Below are 24,714 nucleotides of genomic sequence, written 5' to 3' on the forward strand. Positions count from 1 at the left end.
GCCAAAAACCGGCGCACAGTACAGTACGAAAGTTTGAGGACCCTGCACCTTTCCCCTGTCCTGGGTCAACAACGCCTTTACCGGGGGGAGCTCCAGCTGATACTCGGGAGTCAGTAGAGGCTACTGAGCAACCGAAACAAACTGATGTTAACCCTTTTCGTGCTGCTACTGCCCCTAAACTTAGTTCTCAAGAATTTCTGCTGGGGTGGGAGTCTCCTGAGAAGGAGAGTGTAACTCCGAATAAATACCCACCCCCACCACATACACCACTGCTTGCATCGCTCCCACTGGAGCTGCAAAATGAGTGGAACTGGGGGCAATGGACAAAATCCTTAGATAAGCAATTGCAGGACTTGGGAGACCGTCTGGACAAGCTGGGGGAGGAGAGGGACCAAACCCCAGAAAAACCAGAAAAAACAGATAAGATCAGTCCATGTGATGTGCCGTTACCACTGACTCCTATGTCTAATAAAGCCAATCCAAGTGCCATGAGATGGCAAGGCTGCATTCAGGATGCAATCATAGGCAGTACTATTTTACCGATAGATGTTCCCGCTGCATTCCCTGTTATAAATTCTCAGGGACAGTCTGTCTGGACTCCTATGGACTGGAAAGCTATGGAAGAAATTAAGGAAGCAATTACTCCGTATGGGTTGTCTTCCTCATATACACAGCAAATGTTATCTGCTTTCTTTTCTAGTAATGTTCTAACTCCAAATGATTGTCTCAGAGTGGCTGCAATTTTATTAACTCCTTCACAGCTCCTACATTTTAAAAGTGGGTTTGAGGAGCTTGCTGCAAGGGCCGCAGATGAGAATTTAGAGTGTAATCCTCATCACCCTTTGCATGGTGTTTCATCTGAAATGTTACTGGGAAAGGGACAATTTCACCCTGATGGAGTACAAGCTTGGTATGAAAATTGAAGTTTTACAGCAAGCTTTAGCTGCTCTGAAAGCTGTGCCAGAAGCGGGAAAACCTTATCCTTCATATACATCAGTAAAGCAGGGACCTACTGAGCCCTATATGCAATTTACTGACAGATTGACAGAGGCTATCGAAAAGAATATTGATCTGGCATCTAATGCTAAAGAATCCATGCTTATGTCTCTGGAAAATGCTAACCCGGCTTGTAAGCGTATTTTGCAGGTTTTGCCAAAATCTGCTGGTCATCAAGAAATGATGGATGCATGTTCTGAAGTGGGCACAGCAGAGGAAAAGGCTGGATACATGGCTACTGCCTTCACCGCTGCTGTTAAACCCCTTCTACAACAAGGTCAGGGTGATTGTGGGGGTACTAAAGGTACGAGATGTTATAACTGTGGACAGATGGGACATTTTAAAAAGCAGTGTACTTTAAAGAAAGTCAGTTCAGCAACCCGCCCCCCTCAGTGTGGTGTTACTGATTTTGCAGACAAATGTTACCCTCTTTTGGGAAATTGAAATATGTCCATGTTACTGTTGACACTATTCTCCTACAGGACAAGCTATTATTGAATGAACACATCAAACTTTGAAACAACTGTTGGAAAAACAAAAAGGGGAAAAGAGCAATGATGCTGCAAATATGCAGTTTAACCTGTCTACTTCTCAAGAACTGATAACCTGGAGGAGGAGGTGTATTTGTGTCCTCCTGCCTACAGGTGCATGGAGATTGCCTGCAAAGTTTGTCAAGCCTTGCCATGAGCTGGACAGACGAATGGAAAAACCTGATGCCTCAACTACAGGAGCTGACCGTGAATACAAGCAGAATGATAGAGGAAGAGAGAAAACGAATTAACTGCAAAACATCACTTGGGGACAACTGAAAAGTAACATCCTGAATATGTCTGCTTGTAAAGTAGCTATTATTAGAGGCTGTGATTTTGTGTATAAAACCACCTGTATTTACTAGCCAGTTGCTAATAAGAAACTACACCTTGTATTGGATAGATTTGTCACTTGTAAAAGAGATGTCAGAGTATGGAAATTTGCAGTAGCTGCTAGAAAATGCTAAGGCAAAAGCTAGAAAGATTTTAATACAATGGTAGTGTTATAAAGCAGGTGATGGAACAAATTAAGAGGGTGGGAGAATTCCACTGGCAAGAAATTTCTTTGGCTAGTCCCTCGCTGCCATCAGGATCTTCAACATGCTGCTGCACCCTGTAATAGTTACTCTGCTAATGTAAATTTGTGTGTGCCTTGCTGTAGTAGCAACTTGTTACTGGATGAAGCAGGTGAAACTCTGCATTGACAACAAGGTTCAAGGACTGAGGCTGACAAAAGGCCTGCTACCACAGTCAAGGGCAAGACTAGGTTGGTCTCTGTGTTTGCCACCAAGAAGAAACTTTAGCTCCGCTGTTGGCTGCATCCCAGCAGGTGTGGAGCGGTGGGGACACATGCCATGCCAGACCTTGATGTGAAGGATGGCCTCCCCTGTTACCAGAGAGCCATACAGCAGAAAAAAGGAGCAGGCCCAACAGCCTGTAGTCGGCATATACTGGAGATATGATCTAGCCCAAATCCCCTGCTCAAGTAGAGTCATCCAAACCGTACATAAAACAAAAAGGGGGAGATGTGGAGACAGTGTTCTCATGGGAGAATGCATAACTGGTACATAAACTCTGAAAATCCTGAAAGATACAGCAAGGCCGTGAGAGGCCCAAGGAAGCTTAAGCAAGCAAGATAAGAAGAAGATGGAATTCACTGAGGTAATGAGAACTGTGGACTGTTGGCAAGCTTTCGAGGTCCCCACACCTGTGCTTAACCAATTATATGCTAGGTGCAAAGTGTCTTCAAGACATGTATCCAATCATAATATGCCAAATCACTGTAAGTGCATGTAAGAAATAGTATTTAAGGGGTTAAGGCTTTGTAATAAATGGCTTTTGTCTGATCATATTGATCTCTGACTGAGTCCATATATTTTCTGCAGCAGGACACCACCTGTTACTGGTCCCCAACTGGACACTGAGCCATTGACCACAACTCTTTCCATGTGGCCATTCAGCCAATTCTTTACCCACCACTTTATCCTTAAATAAAAGTGTATGTGCATTATATTTGCACCTCAACTTTCATTTATTTCTTAATCTGAACTAACTCTAACAGTATGCAGACACTGAAGTACTTCAGAACTTGTTTCAACAAAGTAAACCAAGATAGAACCTATGTATTATCTATTAATTAGCCCATCTATTTTGAAGTTATGTCTGAGCTTCAGAACGGTTGTCTCATATAACCTCCTTGTTCCGAAAAAACTTATGTCAGGAAGTATTAAGGACATTACAACTTCCTGTTGCTGACCAAGACTGTCATTCTGACTACTAGAAGCCCGTCAACACAGAAGCCAACCTCCAGCTTATTATCAAGTGTTTTGCCAAACTTCATTTATCCACTATAAAAACACTGAGCCACTATTCTAATACACAGCCATTTTGATTTGAACTTAAAATGGATGGAAAAATTATAAAAAAAAAAAATCAAACACAGCATTACACCTGAATTTTACGCATGAATAAAATCAATACTAAATCATTCAAAGTATTAATATTTGCATATTCCCAAGGAGATAAAAGCTATTCTAGAAAAAACAAACAGGACATCAATTGAAAACCTAGTATGGAATTTTCCACAAGAACTAAAAGGTGTTTCAAGTTCGTTTACAAGAACACTGCAGCCAGTTTGTTTTAGACTGAGATTTTCCAATGGGCCCTGAAAGGTACTGAAGACATCCGGACTCACGCAACTCCCTTGAAAACCTCATGGTGTTTAGATACTCCACGAAAAGATCACTTTTATTTTCGTAAATGCCCGTACAAAGCTGGCACTCAAACTGGTTTATATGACTCTATCTTTGAAAAATGAAAAACAGTAAGTAAAAAGCAAAGCATGTTTAGGGAATTCACATTAAGATCTCACCTTCTCTCTTGCAATTATGTCTAGAAGCCTTCCTGGAGTGGCACACAGTATATTACAGCCTTGCATTACCTGACGGATTGAATGGCCTGTTTGTGTACCTCCATAGATCACAACAGGCCTTATGCAAGTTCTGTAAAATAGAAAAAAAAAAAAATTGGACTAATGCAAACTGTATTGTTTCGTGAAAATACATAAAAAACCCCCACCAGATCTAACATAAACCATGTTACTTTGTGCAGTTAAATTCCTTCACCTGTCAGCACAGTCTATAACCAAAAGCAGGACCCAAGACTAAAAACTCAAGTCACCATAAGCTCAAAGATCCCATTCGAACTATTATAATAGAGGCTGCACAAGTGGCTTGTCTGGAAAGAATGCTTCATCTGCTTTCATCCCTCTCCCTTCAACTCAGTTACTGGTGGTAAGTGACACAATGGTGTCAGACATTGACTTCTTTCATACAGCACACTCAGAAAAAGCAGAACCACAAAATACATGCCTTTAGAGTTTCAGAAGTAATCCTTCCATGCCTGACTGTAAAAAATAAAAAACACACAGATGGTTCTTTGTAAAGCAACTAATAATACTGACAATCCAGCGTGCCACTTACACATCAGACTGCAAAACCACTAAAACACTAAACTACTTAGCACTCTTTCTACTAGTCTGTTTGGTTCGATCTACAGAGCAGAGTTATATCAGGTATTTTCTCCAACAGAAACAGTCTATGAGCAAGAAGCTTACACAGAGGAGCAAGTTTGTAAGCTTATCTTTATAACCTCCTGCTAAGGTTTTTACATGCATGCAGTAAGTATTTTCACAATCAAATTCAAACTGCCTATTCTTGAAGGTACTAATTCAGCTTCATATAAACTGGGTTATTTTTTACCAGGAAACTTTTCAGAAAGCTTTAGTCGAGAATAGAAGCAGGCTGGACTGAGCAATATGCATACAATTCTTTAGCGGGAACAGATTCACACCCTGATACTGCTTAACTGTCCCCAAAATGCAGGTTATTTTGCTTTTACCTCAGGGCAGCTGCCGGAGAAACTTTTAGAATTCAGAAGCTATTTTATTGTGAAGTAATAAGTATCTATAGTTTAAAATAGCAGAATTAATAGAACTAGGTAAAATAGTTTTAGAGATGAAGACGCTTTTCTTAGTAACATGCTTACATCAATAAGCAACTATGACGGTACTTTCAAAAGACAGGGACAGCCTCCAAGCCTGTTTGCCTTAATGAGCAAAGGCAAGTCTAATTTAGCCCAACAGATTTTGCTCAGGCAGTGTTTTCCATTCCACCTCCTAACAGAAACAAGCCTTTAGACAATAGATTTAATTTTCTCTCTGTTCACTGGTAAAACTAACATTGCAGGATCATTGGGAAACTAGTAAAAATTTGTTCTCGCACAACATTCAAGGGCTCAATGACAAGTTTACAGACCTTTTGTTCTGCTTTGAAGCAGCAGAGCTAAAAGAGCTTGCTTGAGCTGTGAAAGTGCTGTCTGAAACCAGAAGAACTGGAGCATAATGATCAATACCAGGTAACAGTGCAAAAGCTTACCCATACACAAATTTCCTTGCTTCTAGAAAGATCTGATTTATCAGCTCTCTAGTTGGAGCGACAATAATACATTCCGGCTCTTGCTGCTCTTTAAAGCTGGTGGCAGTAATGCCATCTCTCATCATGTGGGCCACAATTGGTAAAAGAAAAGCTGCCTAAAAAAATAAATAATAAAAAATATTGCAGCATTTATGATGTTTAGTCTTAAAACTTTCATCAGTCACAGTAAAAGCTGTATACCAGTCTTAAAGTCTAAATGATGAAGGACACTATCACCTTCAACGAAATCAGACTGCAGAAGGATTGATGTGAATTCACTTCCGAACATTTAAGCTTCTTTTTCCTTGGTTATGATGTAGGAAAATACCTCTCTGGACAGTAAGAGTCTAATATCTAGTAACTCAGGAACACAGTCATGCATTAGCTAACTTCTGTGCTCTTCAGGCAGTTCCACACATCATGCTGACATACACTGACAATTAGGTACCCCAGGATCAAACCCCTCCTTAGCATTACCTTACATGCTTTATATCATCAGTAGATATTTAAGGTAACCACATATCACCATTTTCCTACTACAACAGCAGATCATTTTGCAACACATCTGCACCAGCACACTTCCTTCCATTAATACTACCAAGACCTGTAAAGCAATTCCAAAAACATCCAGAATACTTACAGCATAACCTTTGAACATTTCACCCTCTCAAAACAGAGGTTTTCCAAAATAAATAAAAAAATACTTTTTCAAAGTAACTAATAACCCACATAACATCAAAGCTAGAATTCCATACTATACTGAATGGCAAAAATACACCTATATTTAACATTCAAATATTCTCACAGATAGTGGTTAGGTTTGGTCAGTGGTTAGGTCTGGATACATTAGACAGCCTAACGAGACAACTGTCAACTTACTATCAACTCTCAACACTGTTCCATGATTAATACTGAATCACACACACAACTAAAACCAACCAACCAAACAACAGATAAAAGCCCACACAAGACAGAAAGAAACCCCAACTTTCCAACTGCTGAGGTTTTTTCCTCATCAGCTGTTTCTATGAGTGCCTGTATTTCTGCATCTGTTACCTGTAACCCTGAAGACTGGCCTGCTGTAACAAGACAAGTTCACTGAAATCAAAAAGAAATTCAGCGAAAAAATGCTTCAACTCATCCACCATTCAGCTGTACTTAATGCTAGACTTGCCACTGCAAGTCAAACCCTTAGATGGCAAGATGTGAATCACATGGCACATGGAACACTGAGGCATCGTCAAGGTCCCGCACTTTCGGTAGTACCAAGACTACATAAAATGCTTACAGTTTTTCCTGATCCTGTCTGGGCACATGCCATTAAATCCCGTCCTGCCAGTATAATAGGAATGCTGTACTTCTGCACTGGAGTAAGCTTAGAGTACCCAGCTTTAGCAATGTTCACATTTAACGTCTGACAGAGGTTAGCTTCTTCAAAAGCCTGTAAGAGAAAAAATATTAGCAATACACAATGACAAAACTTAAAAGTTTAAAAACTTACCATAGGGTTCAGATTTCCAAATACTAGAAAGTATTAACTTCTGAGAGGGCCTCACCAGTTACCTAGATTGCAAACGTTCTGACAAGTAAAGTTTGAGAGGGGTTTTCAACCTGCTCATGTCATGCAAGTGAACTTGTTTCAAGGACACTGAAGGCATTCAGCTAGTCGTATTAGCTTTGACAGCTGCTCAGAAGCCATACATCTGGATTCAAGCAGGTAAACTCACATGATGGCATGCTAGGAAAAACAAACTAAAACTCTTCAGTTCTACTTCATGCAGGATGTACAATCTTTATGCTAAAGCTAGATAAGGATGGTGCTCTAGCTCCCATTACCACGATCAAAAAGCGTCATCACATGACAAAATCAGTGTAACTTCAGTGAGAAAACTTTTCAGAAGACGGAGGGGGGAAAAAAAAAAATCCAAACCCAACACTGCATCTTCTCTTTCAACATAGGTGCTACCACCCCCTCACCCTTCTTCCTTATTGTTCTCCTTAAAAAAAGCTTTTATTCCCCCCCCCCCCCCCTTTTTTTTTAAATCAAAACACTAGCCAACTGGTATGGAGTAGAAGCAAAGTTAATACAAAAGTTAAAACAATAGACAACAGCCCCCAAAACAGGGCTAGAAATTATTTCTAACCACCTGCTGAAAACTATTCCAACAGGTGGTCATTTACAGTGTTAAAGACCCCGCAGTAACAGACTTCAACAAGATAACCCTACCAGCCCTAACAGAAACTGCTGCCAAAGACCTCTTTCAAGATCTAAACTGGTCTTTTGCTGCAATTTAAGGACAATACTTCCTGTCCATTCAGTATTACTTTCTCTGGGCCATTTCTGTAGTCTGTCAATGTCCTTTTAAATTAAAATTTCTGTCTTGCAAACAGGCAGCATCTCCTTCCAATACAATGCTGTCTGCAATGTTCTTTTTTAATATTTTCATTAGTAGTGAATATTAGACTCAATATACACCCTTGCAGAATTACATTCAACATAAACCCTGAGATTAATGAGTTCACTAACCAGTAATGGTGCTGGTGGGTCAAGTCCTGACACTTCAACGACATTTTCATCATATTTGTCAAAATTAATTCCTGTCTGGTAACGTGCAAAGATGGCTTGTTCATCATCAGGTGGAGGAGGGGGCACATAAGTCACCTTTGGACCTTAAGAACAAAACCACTCAGGTTCACGAATAACATACAGAAAACCTGAACAAAAACTATTTAAATATGGAGATACTGAAGTTCAGTTCAGTGAGACATCATTTAGACTTCTCTCCACTTTTCAGAAGGCACAGAAATTTCAGATATTCTATTAGAACTTAGATTTATACTACTAGACCTAACACTCACTCACAAAGCTCAGCTCAAATTCAAGTAACAATGCATTTATTAATACACAAGAATAAAATTAATCTGTTCATGGCAGCACATTTATAGCTCTGGATTCCTTATGGTATTTTTCAAGCTAATCAACTCAGAGGTCTCAAAGGTGTAAAGTTGTCCTGGGTTCAGCAGTAGCAGTCATTTTTCTCCTTCTTAGTAGCTGGTGCAGTGCTGTGTTTTTGACTTTCAGCCTGGGAACAACGCTGATAACACTGATGTTTTTAGCTGTTGCTCAGGACTGTTCACTCCAACCAAGGACTTTCTGAGTCCCAGGCTCTGCCCGGGAGGAGAGGAAGTTGAGAGGAAGCAGAGACAGGACACCTGACCCAAACTATCCAAACAGGTATTCCATACCACAGCACGTCATGCCCAGTACATAAACTGGGGGCAGTTACCCGGAAGGGCTAGATCACTGCTCGGGTTGGGCTGGGTACAGGTCGGTGGGTGGTGAGCGGTTGTATTCTCTTCCCTTGTCATTTCCCTTATTATTCTTGGTGGCCTTTTTCACGGACACCCTCCTGTCGTGGGGAAAGAGCTTGCATGCCCTTGTGAGGTTGAGAGTTATGCTGGTGGTGGCATATGCCTCTGGTAGGGTCTCCCATGCCAGACAGGTCTCAACTGAAGGGTCAGACAAAGTGTGCCCATGGGCAGGGTGAGCTCAGCAGCCTTCGGGCAACCATCCTAGGAGAAGGACAACTCTAACTTCAAACCCGGGCTGATTGATGGAGCTCGTTTAGCCCTGTAACACTATCCATCTAAGAGAAGGACACTAACCAAACCTACGACCTGAGGACTTTGCTGTCACCGTCCAAGCTCGCTAGGCCCTGGCAGATAAACCTCAGGTGTAAAGGGTGGGACCAGTTCCGCGCACGCTGTGCCTCACCTGAAAAATCCACTGCGCAGGCCCGAAGGGTTTACCCACACTTGCAAAGCCCTGTAGCGACAGGTGAGGGACAAAATGGCAGGTGATAAGGTGCACTGGAAGTCACAGACCCAACCCTGCACGCAGGTGGTTCAGGACATTGGTCGCTAGAGACTGACCCAGGAGATGACAGTCTTGTTCGGCAATATCCTGAATGATCAAGCAGCCTTTTTTTCAAGGAGGGCACTGCTTGCTCCATATGGAGAGAGGCCTAGAAAAGATGGCCTAACCAAAGCTCATCTCCCCCTCCACCTGGTTGGCTAGCAGCGGCCAACAGGCGTCTTCTGTTGTGGTTGATCCAAGACAAAAAAGACAAAGGCATACACCTGCCTCCAAAGGTGTGTCCAGATTGACACTCGCATGTTGGAACATCAGAACCATGCTTGATACAGTGAACAGTGGGCATCCTGAGCACCATTCTGCACTAATTGCCCACGAACTGTCATAACTCAACATCGACACTGCTGCTCTCAGTGAAGTTCGCCTTCATGAGGCAGGTAGCCTTACAGAACATGGTGCCAGCTATACACGCTACGGGTCAGGTGAATCCAAAACTGAAAGTCATCTTTCTGGAGTTGGCTTCATGACTAAAAATGCCATCATCTCTAAACTTGAAAATCTGCCGATAGGTCATTCCAATCATATTATCTCCTTACATCTTCCACTACACAATAAGCAACACGTTCCTTTCAGCATATATGCTCCAACTCTGCAAGCTGACCGTGCAGAGAAAGACAAATTCTACACCGATCTGCATCGCCTCACTCAAAAGTTTCCTATAGATGATAAGATCGTAACACTTGGTGACTTTAACGACTGAGCAGGTAAGAACTTTGAAGCCTGGGAAGGATTACCAGGCAAGCACGGTGTTGGTATCTGCAATGACAACAGACGCCTCTTGCTAGAGTTTTCTGCAGAGCAACAGCTTACCATCACCAGTACTATTTTCCAGCAGAAAGCAGCCTGAAGACAACCTGGATACGTCCTCGATCTAAACACTGGCACCTTATTATGTCTAAATGTTAGTAATAGGTGAAATTATGTGTTGAAACAATAGTACAAACAGAAGAGATGATTATATTTGAAAATCTGTTAATCAGTAGAGGGTTTCTTTGTATTAAGAACAAGCTGAAATTCTGCTATTATGTATCTTGGTTACTTTAAAAGTTACAATGGTAGCTATAATGATAAGCAATTAATATAGTCATATATGGGGAAGGGTATATGGGTGGATCCAGGGGAGTATTGTGAAACTCTACCGAAGCAGAACTCACGAAGGTACCAGGAGTAGTCAAGTGAAATAAGAGAATGCTGGTGTCCACATAATGACTGGGACATGTCCAAGGAACAGAAAAGTGAACAGGATGACCTGAGGAAGACTCCTTACTTCATCAGGACAACCACCAGAGGGGAGCTGCGCAAGCGCAGAAGAGGCTGATGTCGTAATAGACTGATGTGGCAATCCTTGATGCATATGTATTAGTCAATGATGTAATCTGTGTTGAATATGTATTAGTGACGACATTTTTAGTGTATAAATTGCGAGCGCAATGTAACGGGGTTGAAGCCAGATTTGGGCGCGTGCCCCTGGTTTCCCAGCGCTGCAATAAAGTACTTCATATAACCATTCCGGTGGTTATGTGTCAGTTCTTACGCTAACATTAGTGCACCAGAGAAATGTTCACAATGTCTGTCACACCCAAGTGATGCCTAGTGCAGAATGTCAAACAGATCACCGCCTTGTGTGTTGCAAACTTAACCTTCACTTTAAGGCCAAACCTAAGAGAGGCGGCATTCCCAGGAGGAGGCTCAATAATCTTCAAATAGCCACAGTGAGGGTAATCTTTCAAGCTAACCGTCAAACTAGGCTTGAAGACCATCTTATAGATTCTTCTCCTGAAGCGCTTTGGCAACATATTAAAAATAGCATCCTGCAGTCCTCCAAAGAATCCTTTGGGTTCTCCTTAAAGAAAAACAAAGACTGGTTTGATGATAGCAATCAGGAGGTCCAGGAATTGCTGACAAAGAAGAGATCTGCCCACCAAGCACACCTCGTTCAGCCATTTTGCCATGTCAGAAAAGCAGCCTTTCATTTTGCATGTAGCAAACTCCAACAGAAACTTCGAGACATCCAGAACTACTGGTGGCTCAACATAGAAGACTCAGCTATGCGCAGATTTGGGTGACCACAGAGGATTTTATGAGGCTCTGAAAGCAGTGTATGGAGCCACATTTCAGGTTCAAAGCCCCTTACTTAGTGCAGATGGCCAAACACTTCTTACAGATAAGATCTTCAACTTGAATCGTTGGTCTGAACATTTTCAAACATTCTTTAGTGCTGTGTAGTCCCAAGGCAGAGGAATCCAGCACATTTTACAACATCCGATGAAAAATGAATTGGATATAACCCCTACCACAGGTGAGACTCTTAAGGCTATACAGCAGGTGAAAACTGGCAAGGCAGCTGGGGTAGACGGAATCCCACCTGAAAACTGGAAGCATGGAGGCCAAGCATTTCATGCTAAATTTCATGAGCTAGTTGTGCGCTGTTGGGAACAAGGTAAATTACCAACAGATTTTCACAATGCAATCATCATCACTCTGTATAAAATAAAAGATGAAAAGTCAGACTGCTCAAGCTACCGAGGTATAACTGCTCTCCATTGCTGGAAAAATTCTTGCAAGAATACTCTTGAACAGATTAGTACCCACTACTGCAGAAGAACTTCTACCTGAAAGTCAACGTGGTTTCAGAGCTAACAGAAGTACCACAGACAGAACCACAGTTCTCAGACAACTGCAAGAGAAGTCTAAGAACAGAATAAGAGGCTCTATGTAACTCTGGCTGACCCCACCAAAGCTTCTGACACTGTGAGCAGAAAAGGCCTGTGGCTGATCTTGGAACGATTAGGTTGTTTCCCTCAAAGTTCCTCAAAATGATTATTCTGTTACAAGAGGATCAGCAAGGCCAAGTCAGATATGCACTCTCTGAGCCCTTCCCAATAACCAACGGTGTGAAACAAGGTTGTGTTCTCACACCAGCTTTATCCACAATCTTCTTCAGCACGATGCTCCAAAGGGCTACGGTAGACATCAACAAACAAAACAGCATTTATATTCGATATTGTACCAATGGGAGCCTGTTCAATTCTAAGGCAACTGAAGGCCCACACTAAGACCCTGTATCACCTTGTCCATGAACTGCTTTTTGCTGACGATGCTGCCCTTGCTGCCCACACAGAAGCAGCTCTGCAGCGCTTAACATCTTGCTTTGCGAAGGCGGCTGAGCTTCTTGGGCTTGAAGTTAGCTTGAAGACAGTAGTTCTCTACCAACCTGCACCACAAGAAGATTACCATCATCCCTACATTACCATTGGTGAGCCAGAGCTTAAGTCAGTTCAGCACTTCAGCTATCTGGGAAGCATTACTTCCTCGGATGCCACAATCAACAAAGAGATAGATAACAGAATAGCAAAGGCATATAGAGCCTTTGGAAAATTCCATACAAGAATCTGGTGCAATGAACACCTGAAATACAAAGATTAGTGTTTATAAAGCCATTGTACTGTCTGCTCTTCTATATGGGTCTGAAACATGGGTTATCTACCGTAATCACCTGCGACTCCTCGAACACTTCCATCAGTGCTGCCTCCATACAATTCTAAACATTCACTGGACTGACTACATGTCAAATGTTACTGTCCTTGAACAGGCAGGGACTACCAGTATCGAGGCCATATGGCTGAAACCACAGCTGCGCTGGGCAGGGCACGTCTCTAGGATGAAAGATTACTGCCTCCCTAAGATTGTGTTTTACAGTGAACTCACCACTGGCTGCTGCAAGAAAAGTGCCCCAAAGACACTTTTTATATAGACTCTCTGAAACAATACTTCAACCTTGGCCGTCTTGACTACAATCAGTGACCCACCTTGGCCTCCAACCAGGAGACTTGGAGACACATCATATGTAACACTGCTGTCTCCTTTTGAGAACACATGCAGAATTAGTCTTGAGGAGAAAAGGTAGAAAGAATCGTGCCTCACCTATACCACCGAAGGAGACCTTTCGCTGTGCTTTTTGCAACCAGATTTGCCTACCCCACATTGGCCTTTTTAGTCATCAGCATACTTGCAGTAAGTGTGGGTAAAGCCCTTCCCAAATCTTCGTTCGTGAAGTCAAGCCATCATTATTATTGGTGGTAGCAGTAGTGGGTTTGTGTTATACCTTAGTTACTGGACTGTTTGTATCTCAACCTGTGGGAGTTACATTCTTCTGAACCTCCTCCCCATCCCTCTGGGAGCTGGGGGAGGAAGGGTGGGAAGTAAGTTTGCTGCTGCGTGGTTCTGAGTTGCCAGCTGGGCTTAAACCACAACAAAAGTTAATTATTTGATGCTCACAATCACAGGGATCTCAAATGAGGAGGGCTCAGGAACCAAAATTATTCATATGAATTCAGAAATTCACTATTAGTCTTTTTTTAATCTCAAGTGTAAGAGAAAGGCAAAATAAGGCTAAAGTCATCTGCAAAAAACACCGCAGGCAAGTAATCATTTAATAGACTGTCCCAGCTGAGACTTTCAATACATGCCGAAGTCATTTATCACACACTGGAACCTGATCTCCTGCATTCACAGATCATGAAATTCTGTTTACTAGCTTCTACTCAGTAAAACACATGGAGCCCGTTTTCCAGAAACAGCATCTGAAACTGAGAATCTACTGTTCCTTTGTGGTTTGCTTTAATGACTATCATCACTCAGATTCCTATACCACTGCCAATTAAATTCTCTAACACTTGTGTCTCAGGTATATAAGCTTTACCATTATGAGGAAAGAACAGCCAGCATAAAGGAATTCTATAGCACTCCATTCCAAAATGTTAGTCATTCTTTAAGTGACAACCACCACTATGGTCTCCAGTAATTTAAAGATGAATGAATTTTAAACACACGAAGTTTATGTTAAGTGAAAAGTTTTGAGATGTTTTGCATTTACCCGTATCACTACCTTCTTTTTTTACCTAATCACTTTCAGCAACTTCCTGTAACAGAATGTTCCTCAAGATGAAAAGAAATTAAAACTGGCATGTCACTTGCCAAGAAGCTACTCACCTCTTCCAGATCCTATTTCTTCACTGTGTTCTTTGGAAGCTGCTGTTAAAGAAACCATTCCATACATTATTCCTTATAGGAATAAAACTCATTTGAGAGAAAATCTAAGAATCTAAGCAACTCTATAAAATCACAGTTTCATCAGGAGAGTAACAGAGAATCTGAGTAAAGATGCAACATACAGTGCATGTAATCACTTTATAATATTTGTTTTTCCATCTGAAGATAAGACGCTTACACGGTTATCTCTAATTACAAAAAGCATAACTGTTTTAAGAAAGCCCAACACAGCCCTACCTTTGCTACCTCTACAAATTCTGTCAGAGTGACAAGAACGCTATCCAGAAGTGGAGGCAGCACAACAACCTAGCAGTGCCTGCTCTGTTGCTTTGCTAGATCCACACACCTCTTACTATAAAACAACACAGTTCCCTCTTTATGAAGAATTATCTTTCCACATTAATATCTCCACAGACTAGTTCAACTGTTGCCAACCAATATCCATGACAGTCTTCACATACCAGTATTTCATACAATGATTATACGAAAGGAATTACTATACCGCATTAAGGATGCGGTTATGTCCGCTACGAATATTAACATGTTGCCTGTATAAACACTTAATGCTTCTGAACCAAATGCTTATTTGAACTAAAAATCTAAAAATCTTAATTTGAACTAAGTCCAACAGAGGCAAACCAATTGCTCTCTGGATGTTAAAGAGCGCTTCTGAAAATGCACACTTATTATTCTATCTTTACTACAATGAAAAATTCTTTACCAGTATCATATAAACTGTTCCCACATTGAGAATATCAGCCATCCACTATCCATAAAACTGGTTTAATGGTATTTCTAATTTTAACTCTGGGACTTGTGCAAGTGATAGACTACTATGCTCTAAGTAGCACAACAGATGAGTTACAAGTTACAGTAACACCAGTGGCAAAGGAAGACAATGAGAGGAAGTTCCTTTGTGGGCAGCAAAAACCCAAAACGTTAAAATAATGTCATCAGAAAGAGCTGGTCTCTCAGATCTAAACCCCTTATTCTCAGTAAAGTAACCCAGACAAACCTAAAACACTTCCCTTATGAGGGGCTGAAAAAGTCTAGAGTGAATATTTTGAAACTGAGAGCCCTCTTAAAGACTTGCTTTGTATTTTGGGGTTAGCAGCTCTGCTTCACTGTGCATTAACTGACCCAGTAGCAGTAGGACTAAGGTAAAATAAAAATTACAGGAGACAACAGCTTTGAAAATACGATTTCTAAAATTTATCCAAGTGACAAATCTGTCTTGTGTGCACTGGCATGCAAGGTACCTAACATCTGCAAGATGTTCTTAATTCAGACAGGGAGAACAATCACAGAGACAGCATTTAGCAAAGCTAAGAAGGTACTGCATTGCCACAAAATCTACAGTGAGGAAATCTGACAGATTTACTACCCTACTAAAAAGTCTCACCTGCACCTCCAAATGCTCCTCTTCCCGTAGAGCCAAAGAAAGTGCCAGACTGGGGTCTTTCTCTTTGCTCACCTTTAATATCTATAAGTAATAAACAGTGTAGTGGATATAGTGTCTAGAATTAGCACAATACAACACTATGCCAAAAGCTAGTACCATTTACTTAAAAATCTCTACACTGCAAAAACTTAAACATTCTTTGTAAATCTAATCCACGCTGTATTATTTGCAGTAATATTATTTTTTGAAGATGCCATCCACGTTCTACAACACTGCTGAAGAACAGAAGCTTCAACATAACTTCCACCTTTGTACTTGTTTCAAGAAGCAAGCAAACCTTGGTTATATGTTGTTGCCACACAAATCACTCAGCATAGAAAAAAAATAAAAACCTTACTCTCACTTCGTCCAAGGCCACCAGGACATCTTCCAAAACCTCTATTTTGTGTACTGGAATTTTCTACAGCATTCCTTTCTTGAAAACCTGCAGTACGTCACAGTACACAGCAAATTCATTTGCCCGTTTTTGCATGGGCAGATCAAATGCCTTTTATCTGGCAATTATTCCTCACAGCCCCGATTTTATGAATTCAGATTAAAAGTACAACAGAACTAAGCGATTTGTCTAAACATATGGAAAAGTGAAGTATCAGTGCCTGTATCAGTTTCCATCTCCCTTGTTTCATAACCTGTTCCACTTACAGCCATTGAACGATCTAGACACGTTAAGTGGTAGCAGCTTCCACTGTCCCATGTGCTTCCCATAATACTTGGTGGAAGCATGTACAGCAATACTGCCGCACTGCCAATTACTAAGCACTTCAATGTGCAGGGCATACCAGAGTGGCACTTGATATTATAAGCAGTAAGAGCACAGGTATTAAATATTGCCTTATGGAACCTGAAGAAAGCTTTGAAATCTTCCTCTGGAGAGCACTTGTACACTCCCTCCCATAGCATGTATATGGATACTAATGTTCAGCTGCCTTTTGCATTACATTATGACTCAACAGAATTATCAGAACAATACACCTCTCCAAGAAAAATGGAAGCAAAGCAAGAGGTGAACAAAACAATGCTGAGTCCTGCCTTCTAGCAAATGTGGTGGTATTATGCAGTCAAAACTAAGAGATGATACTGAATGCCTACATTATGCAGAAAAATAATGAGTGGTAACCCAGGCATATGATTTTCCAACTCATAAAATACTTACCTGACTCTGATACAACAGAACTGAGTAACTCCACAGGAAAAATTTAATGCATCAAATACGACTAGCCATTAGAATTACAGACACTCCGGAAAGTTACCTCTGTTGGCAAAATTCCTTCTGCTACCAAATGTACTCACTGGCTGACACCATCTGTTCAGAGATTCACCACTACCTATAATTAGAAAAAAGAATCAATGTCCAAAGCTACATCCAAAGCTATATTTGACTTCAAGATAGGCTTGCTGGAGTATGCTTGGCTTTTTAAGCCCAACAGTAAAATTACAGAACCATTCAGGCCGAAAGGCACCTTGGACCTGTAGCCTAGCTCCTACACAGCAAAAAAAACAATCACATGACAAAGGTGCTGTTTTATAAGGCAAAGAAAATGTATCAAAATTACAAAGCTTAGGACAGGTGCAACTACTGTTTTCTATGAAGAACAGCACCTCTCAGCAACAGTACTGTTACCAACCCAGTAAAATTTGAGTTTCCACACCTGGACACCAGTTGCAAGATCCTCCATTCTAAATGCTTTATCCAAAAGGAAGGCTTAATCACTCCCAGACCAACAAATTTTAACCATCTAACCTACCTCTATCTCTAGAATACCCTCCAAAATGATCCTGCATATGCTGATTTCTATTAGGTCTTCCAAAAGCACCTGGAAAACAAGAAAGTAAGGCTTTTGATACTGTCTCCCATAACATCTTCACATAAAAAACAATGAAGCACACAGCCTAGATAACCGGACATTTAGGAGGACTGATTCAGTAGGCTGAACCAACCGTGTTCCAAGAGTTGTGATTAGCAGCACAAACTCCATCTGGAAGCCAGTCACTAGCAGAGAGCCACACTGGGGTCAACACAGTTTACCATCTTCATTCATGACCTGGATGATGGGACTGATTTGTCCCTCACCAAGCCTGCAGATGCACAAAACGAGTACATAGCACAGGGCTGTTTCACTCAGAGGAAACTCACAAAGACATAGGCAAGCAATCTGAAGCAAGAATCCTGAAGTCCAAAGAAAAATGAAAAATCTTGCACCTGCAGAGGAATAATTCCAGGCACCAGTACACACTGGAGACAACCAGCTGGAAAACATCTTTGATGAGAAAAAAAAACGAGGGCCGTGGTGGAAATTAAGCTGAACGTAAGCCAGCAATGTGCCCTAGCAGTGAAGGCCAACAGCTAGGAAGAATGTTACCAGCAGGTGGAGGCAGGTGGTTCTTGCCCACAGGTGACACCTTATCTAGAGTGCTGCATTCAGTTCTAGGCTGTTCAGTACAAAACAGACACTGGGGAGTCCAGCAAACAACCACAAAGACAAAGAAAAGATTGATACACCTGTTGAACACAGAGTGTCTGAGAGCTGGAACTGCTGTGCCTGGAAACAAGAAGACTCAAAGGATCTTACATCTTAACAAAAGCGAGTGAAGATGAAAAGTCAGATTCTTTTCCCTGATAGCCAACAAGAGGACAACACGCAATAGGCACTAACTGAAATACAGGACATTCCATTTTAACGTAAGGAAAACCTTTTTGCTATGGGTATGGTTAAACACTAGACAAATTGCTCAGAGCACCTGCACAGTCTCCACCCTGGAGAAATTCAAAACTCAGCTAGGCAAGGTCCTGAGCAAACTGCTAGAGTTGACCCTCCTCTACAGAAGGATCTGGACCAGCCAGTCTCCAGAGACGGCCTTCCAACCTGAGTGACTCTCTAAAACAGAAATTCCATAATCTGCAGTATCAAAGTCAAGATCAGGGTACACAAGTAACCATAATAAAGTTATGAAATCTGAAATCAAAACACTAAGTCTACAAAATACCATGATGTACAAATATATGACACATCATGGAAACTCACTCTTTTCCTTCCAAGTAAAAAGTGCTTTACAGAATGATATAGATACCCCTAAAAAAAAACCTAGGCATCAGTACATTCTGCAACAAGATAAACACCTTAAAGATCACCTGTGTACAAGAGCTTGTCATAAAGGAAAAAAGAAAACTGATTACATTTGGTACATTACCAATACACTCAATTAAGAAACTTGGCTTGTACAACAATGGAAATGTTAAACTGCTGCATTTATAGTCTGAACAATGTTCGGAGTTCCTGCTCACTTGGAAGATGTGAGTAGTTTGGGGCAAACACTGTATTAAAAGATTCTGATACTCACGTTAAATGGCACAAGCAGAAAAAAACCCACCCCAATTACTTAAACTGCTATTTTTATTGCTTATTACAATAGACTGGCTTTCACTGACCAAGTCTATTTGCCTTTAAGTAGGTGAAGACTCCCCCCTTATTCCACCACTCCTCTTCCACTGAAATTTTCATAACTTAATCATACTGCGTTAATTAAATATGCAAAGTTTTTGGAAAGCACATGCGTGTCAACAAAATACTTGATCAGTAAACCTGCTTCAGTAAGTTTCTCCACCATGCTGCCCTCTGTCTAATGAAACATGCTGGATAACAACACAGATTTACAGACAGCGAACAGAATAGAATCAATAACTCTTCAGTCAAGTCTGCTATGCTTAGCACTTACACGAAATTGACTGTAGACCACACTGTTACTTGCAAACCAACCCATTAAGATTGGTAAAATAGCAACTTTCAGAATTATTATTTACCTACTGTGTGACTTTTCACGAAGCTTGATTCTATATAGGTTTCATGCTCACTGGTCTCACAGGAACTGTAGAAGTACTGGATGCTAGTGTTTAATTCATCACTGTTATTATTTACCACTGTAAATTTACTAGCTTTCAAGCAGTATTTGACAGATTAAAAGGAATAGAATAAATCCTTGTTCCCAGTTCACTGGCATCACAAACTAGCACTGCATGAGCATATCACTGAGTAAGAGCTATTAAATCCTGATATTGTGTGTATATATATGTCTTCCTTACAAAAATATAATTCCCAAGTATGCAATATTACTTTTAGCTTACCCTTATTGCAAGTATTTACACAAGAGTACTACTACTATTGTTTCAAGGAAAAAAACTAAACTAAGAGTTTTAACTTGCATACACTAGCTCTACTCGTGCCATTTAGTGTCAAACAGGCAAGCTATGTCCCAAGCCTAGAAGCCCACTGCATACAAGAAAGCAGCTAGAAGTCCACTGCATACAAGAAAGCAACTCATGAGAGCTTAATTTAAGGATCAGCTGAAGCATGATCTAACAAATTAGAAGTTTTGCAAGAAAAGAAAAAAGTAAGGCCCATGCAGCTTTTTCTGGAGGAAAAAAAAAAAATAAAATAAAAGAACACCTTTTTCCATCATGTTGTAGGGAAAGAACCCCTAATGCTGATGTACCCTTTTAAACAAGGTCAAGACAAGAGGCATAATCTTATGAAGTGAAAGCCTCACCTCTGGACTTCCCAAGCAGCTTTAGTTTTTTAACTCTTTATTTAAACAGCAAATAAGGTTTACTCATAACCAGCATAAGTAAAGCATCTCAGTATTACTACTTGTGCTTGAATGGTAGAGCTCCCCTCATCTAAGAGCCATCAGAAAGATTGGGTTAAATCAAAACAAACACTCTGAAATTGCTCACACTGATCTAAAATGGCAAAATATGCACAGCTCAGGAAAAGAATAAATGGTTGACGATGACAGTGAAAGCAAGATCTTCAGCAGAAAAGTCCTCCCTGCCATGAGTTCAGTACAAGAGGCACAAATCAGAAAACAAGTTACTTTTGCAGTGTGTAACGGAAATATACCAGGGATGACAGCTAGTCAGAAAGAAAGAGCTGGAACAAACAAACCATGAAGCATCAAGACTCACTTCTACGTAACCTGCAATTCAAGTTCTCTTCACAAGCACTGCCTTTTCTATTTGTTCTGTGCCACCTACTACTGTAGCTAGCAACCTGGAGACCTAAAAAACACGTCTGCTGTTTCCTTCAGCAGCAACTCTGGCTTGGCATATTTAAAACTTCTGCCTCCTAATCTAAACTTCTTCTAACTTTTGTATGTAAAACTTCAAGTTTATAAAGGCATTAAGTTCATTAAATCAAGAGTGCTTTACAGAAACTTGATACCAAACATTAATGTTCTGTCTTGTATTTTTAGGATTTCCTTTCTACAACTTCATCTGACCTTTTCCTATTTTCAACACATCTGTGAAAAAGGGTATCACCAGAACTGCTAAACATTGCAAATAACACTTATTTTCAATACAGTTCATGTTTAGAAACACTTGTGAGGTAACACCTACTGATTCTTACTAGAAATCATATGCTGTATTCAACACATACCTGCAATAAATAAGAAGGGTTGAGGGTCAAGAGGGAAGTCTGCTCACTATGTTACCTGCTTACTCCATGGAAATATCACAACAATAGTACTGTGCGCTTTTTTAATCTCCTAAACTGTTCAAGAGATCAACTCCCCCAAAATGTCTGTAAAAGTGCCTTTTACATACCCAATGAGCCTACACTTCGACTGAAGTCAGAGGAGGTGCTATTTGGTCTTTCAGTGAAGCTAGCCTACAGAGAGAAAAAAAAAACACAACTTCATGTTAAACCCAGCCCAAACACAACAAATACAGTTGTTAAGTCTTGCATTTAAAACAAGTTGCCTACTGCACCAAGATGCAGTCTTCTCAGACTCTTGTGTTCACTTATTACTCTCTGGTATACTAAAGGGCATACTGTTTGCATCTGAATGTCACCAAAACCATATTATATACAGCTAACGCAGAGCTAATTAAGTTTAATTTACCTTCTGTCTCTGTCTTTGTAGGCAGCAGCTTTGTCACCTTGTCAACAGACATCTATTGTTCAAAACAATACTATAATATCTTTTAAGTATTTTTCAGTATTTTTTCAATGTATTTTATTTGAATTATTAAACAGTTATCTCAACCTTTTACCTTTTGTTTTCCAGTTCTCCTCCCCATATCACCAGGGTGCAAGGTAGCAGAGGAAAACAAGTGGCTCTGTGGTAGGTACTTAGTTACCAGCTAGGTAACAAACCCATATCTAAGAACTAAACTATAACTAAAAAACATGGTTCTGCTAGTCTTTAGTAACACAGTTCTACCACTGCCATTTCATTATTCAACAGACAGTAACAAGAACCATCAAACCAACCTGATTTGTGTGAGAAATTGCAGCCTACTAACACTCAAAAACCAGTGATCTGTTCTCAGTTTACCTACAACTTAAGAAACAAAAGATCTGACATACATAAGGGAATCTATTAGAAGGGGAAAACGGCAGGCACGTGGAACCACCACTTTCAGTAGTTACAGAGCCCTTTGAATACCCCTTACCACTGATCTCCAACTAGTTCTTCTTACTTTCTCTCCAGCCTTTGCTAGTCTACTAGCCTACCCACACTGGTACTCAACTCCTTGTCCAAAGACCCTAAGTAATGACTTACTAGTATGTGCCACTTTCATGAAATACACTTTTCCAAAAATGACACATCCTCTCACGACCCAATGGAAACGGACAGCCAGCATTAAGCAGGTGGAAGAGTAACACTTAACTGGTCACAACGACCACGGTCCCAGAACCTCCAGGGAGGCAGGGCAACTAAACATTCAGAGACTAAAATTGCAGTTATTTGTTAAGAAAATACAGTCTTTTCAACACAAAAGTTAAGAACAAGTTCCTCCACTTAACAAGTGCTTCACGAGTTACAGGGACCTCAGCCCACCAACTGTCCAGGCAGCAGGCTTGGGGATGGAAGGAAAAAAGGAAGGGGAGGAAAAGCAAACATGCTACAGCACAACAGTTGCTACCCCATACCTGCTCCAGGGGTGGAAGGACTGGTGATGCCTCATCCCCCATCTCTGCATTCCAGTCTTCTAGGTTCATGCTGTGGCCTGACAAATCTGCTTGCAGGAGGCAAAATAAATTAGCAGCAACCTCTGCCTGCCCCCCACTGTGGGTCCCACAGCGCCCACACAGCAGACACCATTAAGCCTGCCTGTCCCAGCACTCACTCACTCACTGTCCTCTGTCACATTAGAGACTATTCTCCAGGAGGAGAGAAAGGAAGAACCCCACACCTACCTCCGCACCGCCCCCGCTCTGCACAGAAGGAAAATGGCGCCGCTCCTCCTAGGCCCCTAGTAAGGCCACGGCCACGTGCACTTGCTGGTAAGTCACGTGCCCAGCCCGCCAGTCAATAGGCTCGCGCCTCAGCGGCAGAGCGCGTGCTTCCGTCCTCTGCAGTCGGGGCGAAGCATGGCGCGCAGCCGTTGGGCCGGCGGAGGAGGGGCGGTGCCGCGCGCCACACCGCGGCCCACACCGAGCAGAGGCGAGCCGCTGGGGGCGCGCGCTGTGGCCGTGGGGTAGTCCCGAGGCCTGTGAGAGCGAACGGCAGCTCTGGAAAATGCGGTTTCAGTGTCTGAGTACTCCTCACGGTCCTGCTCGGCTCTCTGGGCATGTGAATATCCCTTAATTTCTTCATGATAACCTGAAGTGTGCTTTTACCTCACAAACATCAGTTGGAGCACTGTGTGCATTTTCTGGTGTCCTCAACATAAAAAGGACATGGAACTGTTGGAACAAGTCCAGAGGAGGACCACAAGGATGATCAGGGGACTGGAGCACCTCCTGTATAAAGATAGGCTGATAAAGTTGGGGTTGTTCAGCCTGGAGAAGAGAAGGCTGCGTGGAGACCTCATAGCAGCCTTCCAGTATCTGAAGGGGGCCTATAGGGATGCTGGGGATGGACTCTTCTTTAGAGACTGTAGTGATAGGACAAGGGGTAATGGGTTTAAACAGGGAAGTTCAGGTTAGATACAAGGAAGAAATTCTTTACTGTGAGGGTGGTGAGGCACTGCAATGGGTTTCCTGGAGAAGTAGTAAATGCTCCTTCCCTGGCAGTGCTCAAGGCCGGGCTGGACAGAGCCTTGGGTGACATGGTTTAGTGTGAGGTGTCCCTGCCCATGGCGGAGGGGTTGGAATTAGATGATCTTAAGGTCCTTTCCTAGCAAATCTATGATTCTATGAAATCCAGTGTTTGGCAGAAATGCAACCAAGACATTAATTGTTCTCCTGCAAACAAGAGTTTTCAGCAGTAGCATAACAGCTAACAGGGCATACCTCTTTGCTAGAGAGGGAAAAAAACAAGACAACAAAACTCCACCCCCCCACCCCCTCCCCCCCCCCAAAAAAAAACAGAAAGAAAAACGAACCCCCAGCTGTTTAATTATGTTAAACACGCTATATATTTATTTTAAACAAAAAGAACAACATCCCTTTCCCACAGTTTTTTGTTATGCCAGACTTGTTAGAGGAAAGAGGGATAAATTCCTGGCTCAGGAGTTTTATTTATGTTGAAGTGCAGGCGAACGGAGACAGGGCTTGTATCAGTTCAATGCATCTTTTAAGTATTGTAGAAAAAAAGTACCCTGGCCCTTCCACTTGTGTTTCTGAGCTACTTGAGTTTCTGAGTGCCTTCTGTGCACCCTTCTTCATCCTGTGAAATAATACAGCAGTGCTTATTATGAAAATCATAAAGGAAGTGTAAACCATTCTGTAAATGTGATGCTCGTTGACCTGCCCTGCCATGTTCAACAGATTTTGTCAGAAAATCAGTTTGTCAGAAAATCTGTTTGAAAAACTGTGCCTC

General features: G+C 41.5%; 1 protein-coding gene across 1 annotated transcript in view; it reads right to left on the reverse strand.

Moving 5' to 3' along the window:
• DDX4 (DEAD-box helicase 4) overlaps positions 1-23,045 on the reverse strand; it is a gene marked incomplete at its 5' end in the record, with an annotated part of 32,257 nt that extends 9,212 nt beyond the window's left edge. The window contains 11 exons of the mRNA XM_061469341.1: positions 3,898-4,027; positions 5,462-5,616; positions 6,789-6,941; positions 8,028-8,170; positions 14,427-14,468; positions 15,889-15,969; positions 16,286-16,372; positions 17,199-17,269; positions 17,690-17,762; positions 21,548-21,611; positions 22,881-23,045. Coding sequence (XP_061325325.1) covers positions 3,898-4,027; positions 5,462-5,616; positions 6,789-6,941; positions 8,028-8,170; positions 14,427-14,468; positions 15,889-15,969; positions 16,286-16,372; positions 17,199-17,269; positions 17,690-17,762; positions 21,548-21,611; positions 22,881-23,045 — 1,164 coding nt within the window. The remainder of the gene's footprint in view (positions 1-3,897; positions 4,028-5,461; positions 5,617-6,788; positions 6,942-8,027; positions 8,171-14,426; positions 14,469-15,888; positions 15,970-16,285; positions 16,373-17,198; positions 17,270-17,689; positions 17,763-21,547; positions 21,612-22,880) is intronic.
• Between the last annotated feature and the right edge of the window lie 1,669 nt (positions 23,046-24,714).

This window comes from Pezoporus flaviventris, unplaced genomic scaffold (genome assembly GCF_033815535.1).
Source record: "Pezoporus flaviventris isolate CSIRO_AGI_PZ_B2104156 unplaced genomic scaffold, CSIRO_AGI_Pfla_v1 ptg000057l, whole genome shotgun sequence".
Lineage (NCBI taxonomy): Eukaryota > Metazoa > Chordata > Aves > Psittaciformes > Psittacidae > Pezoporus > Pezoporus flaviventris.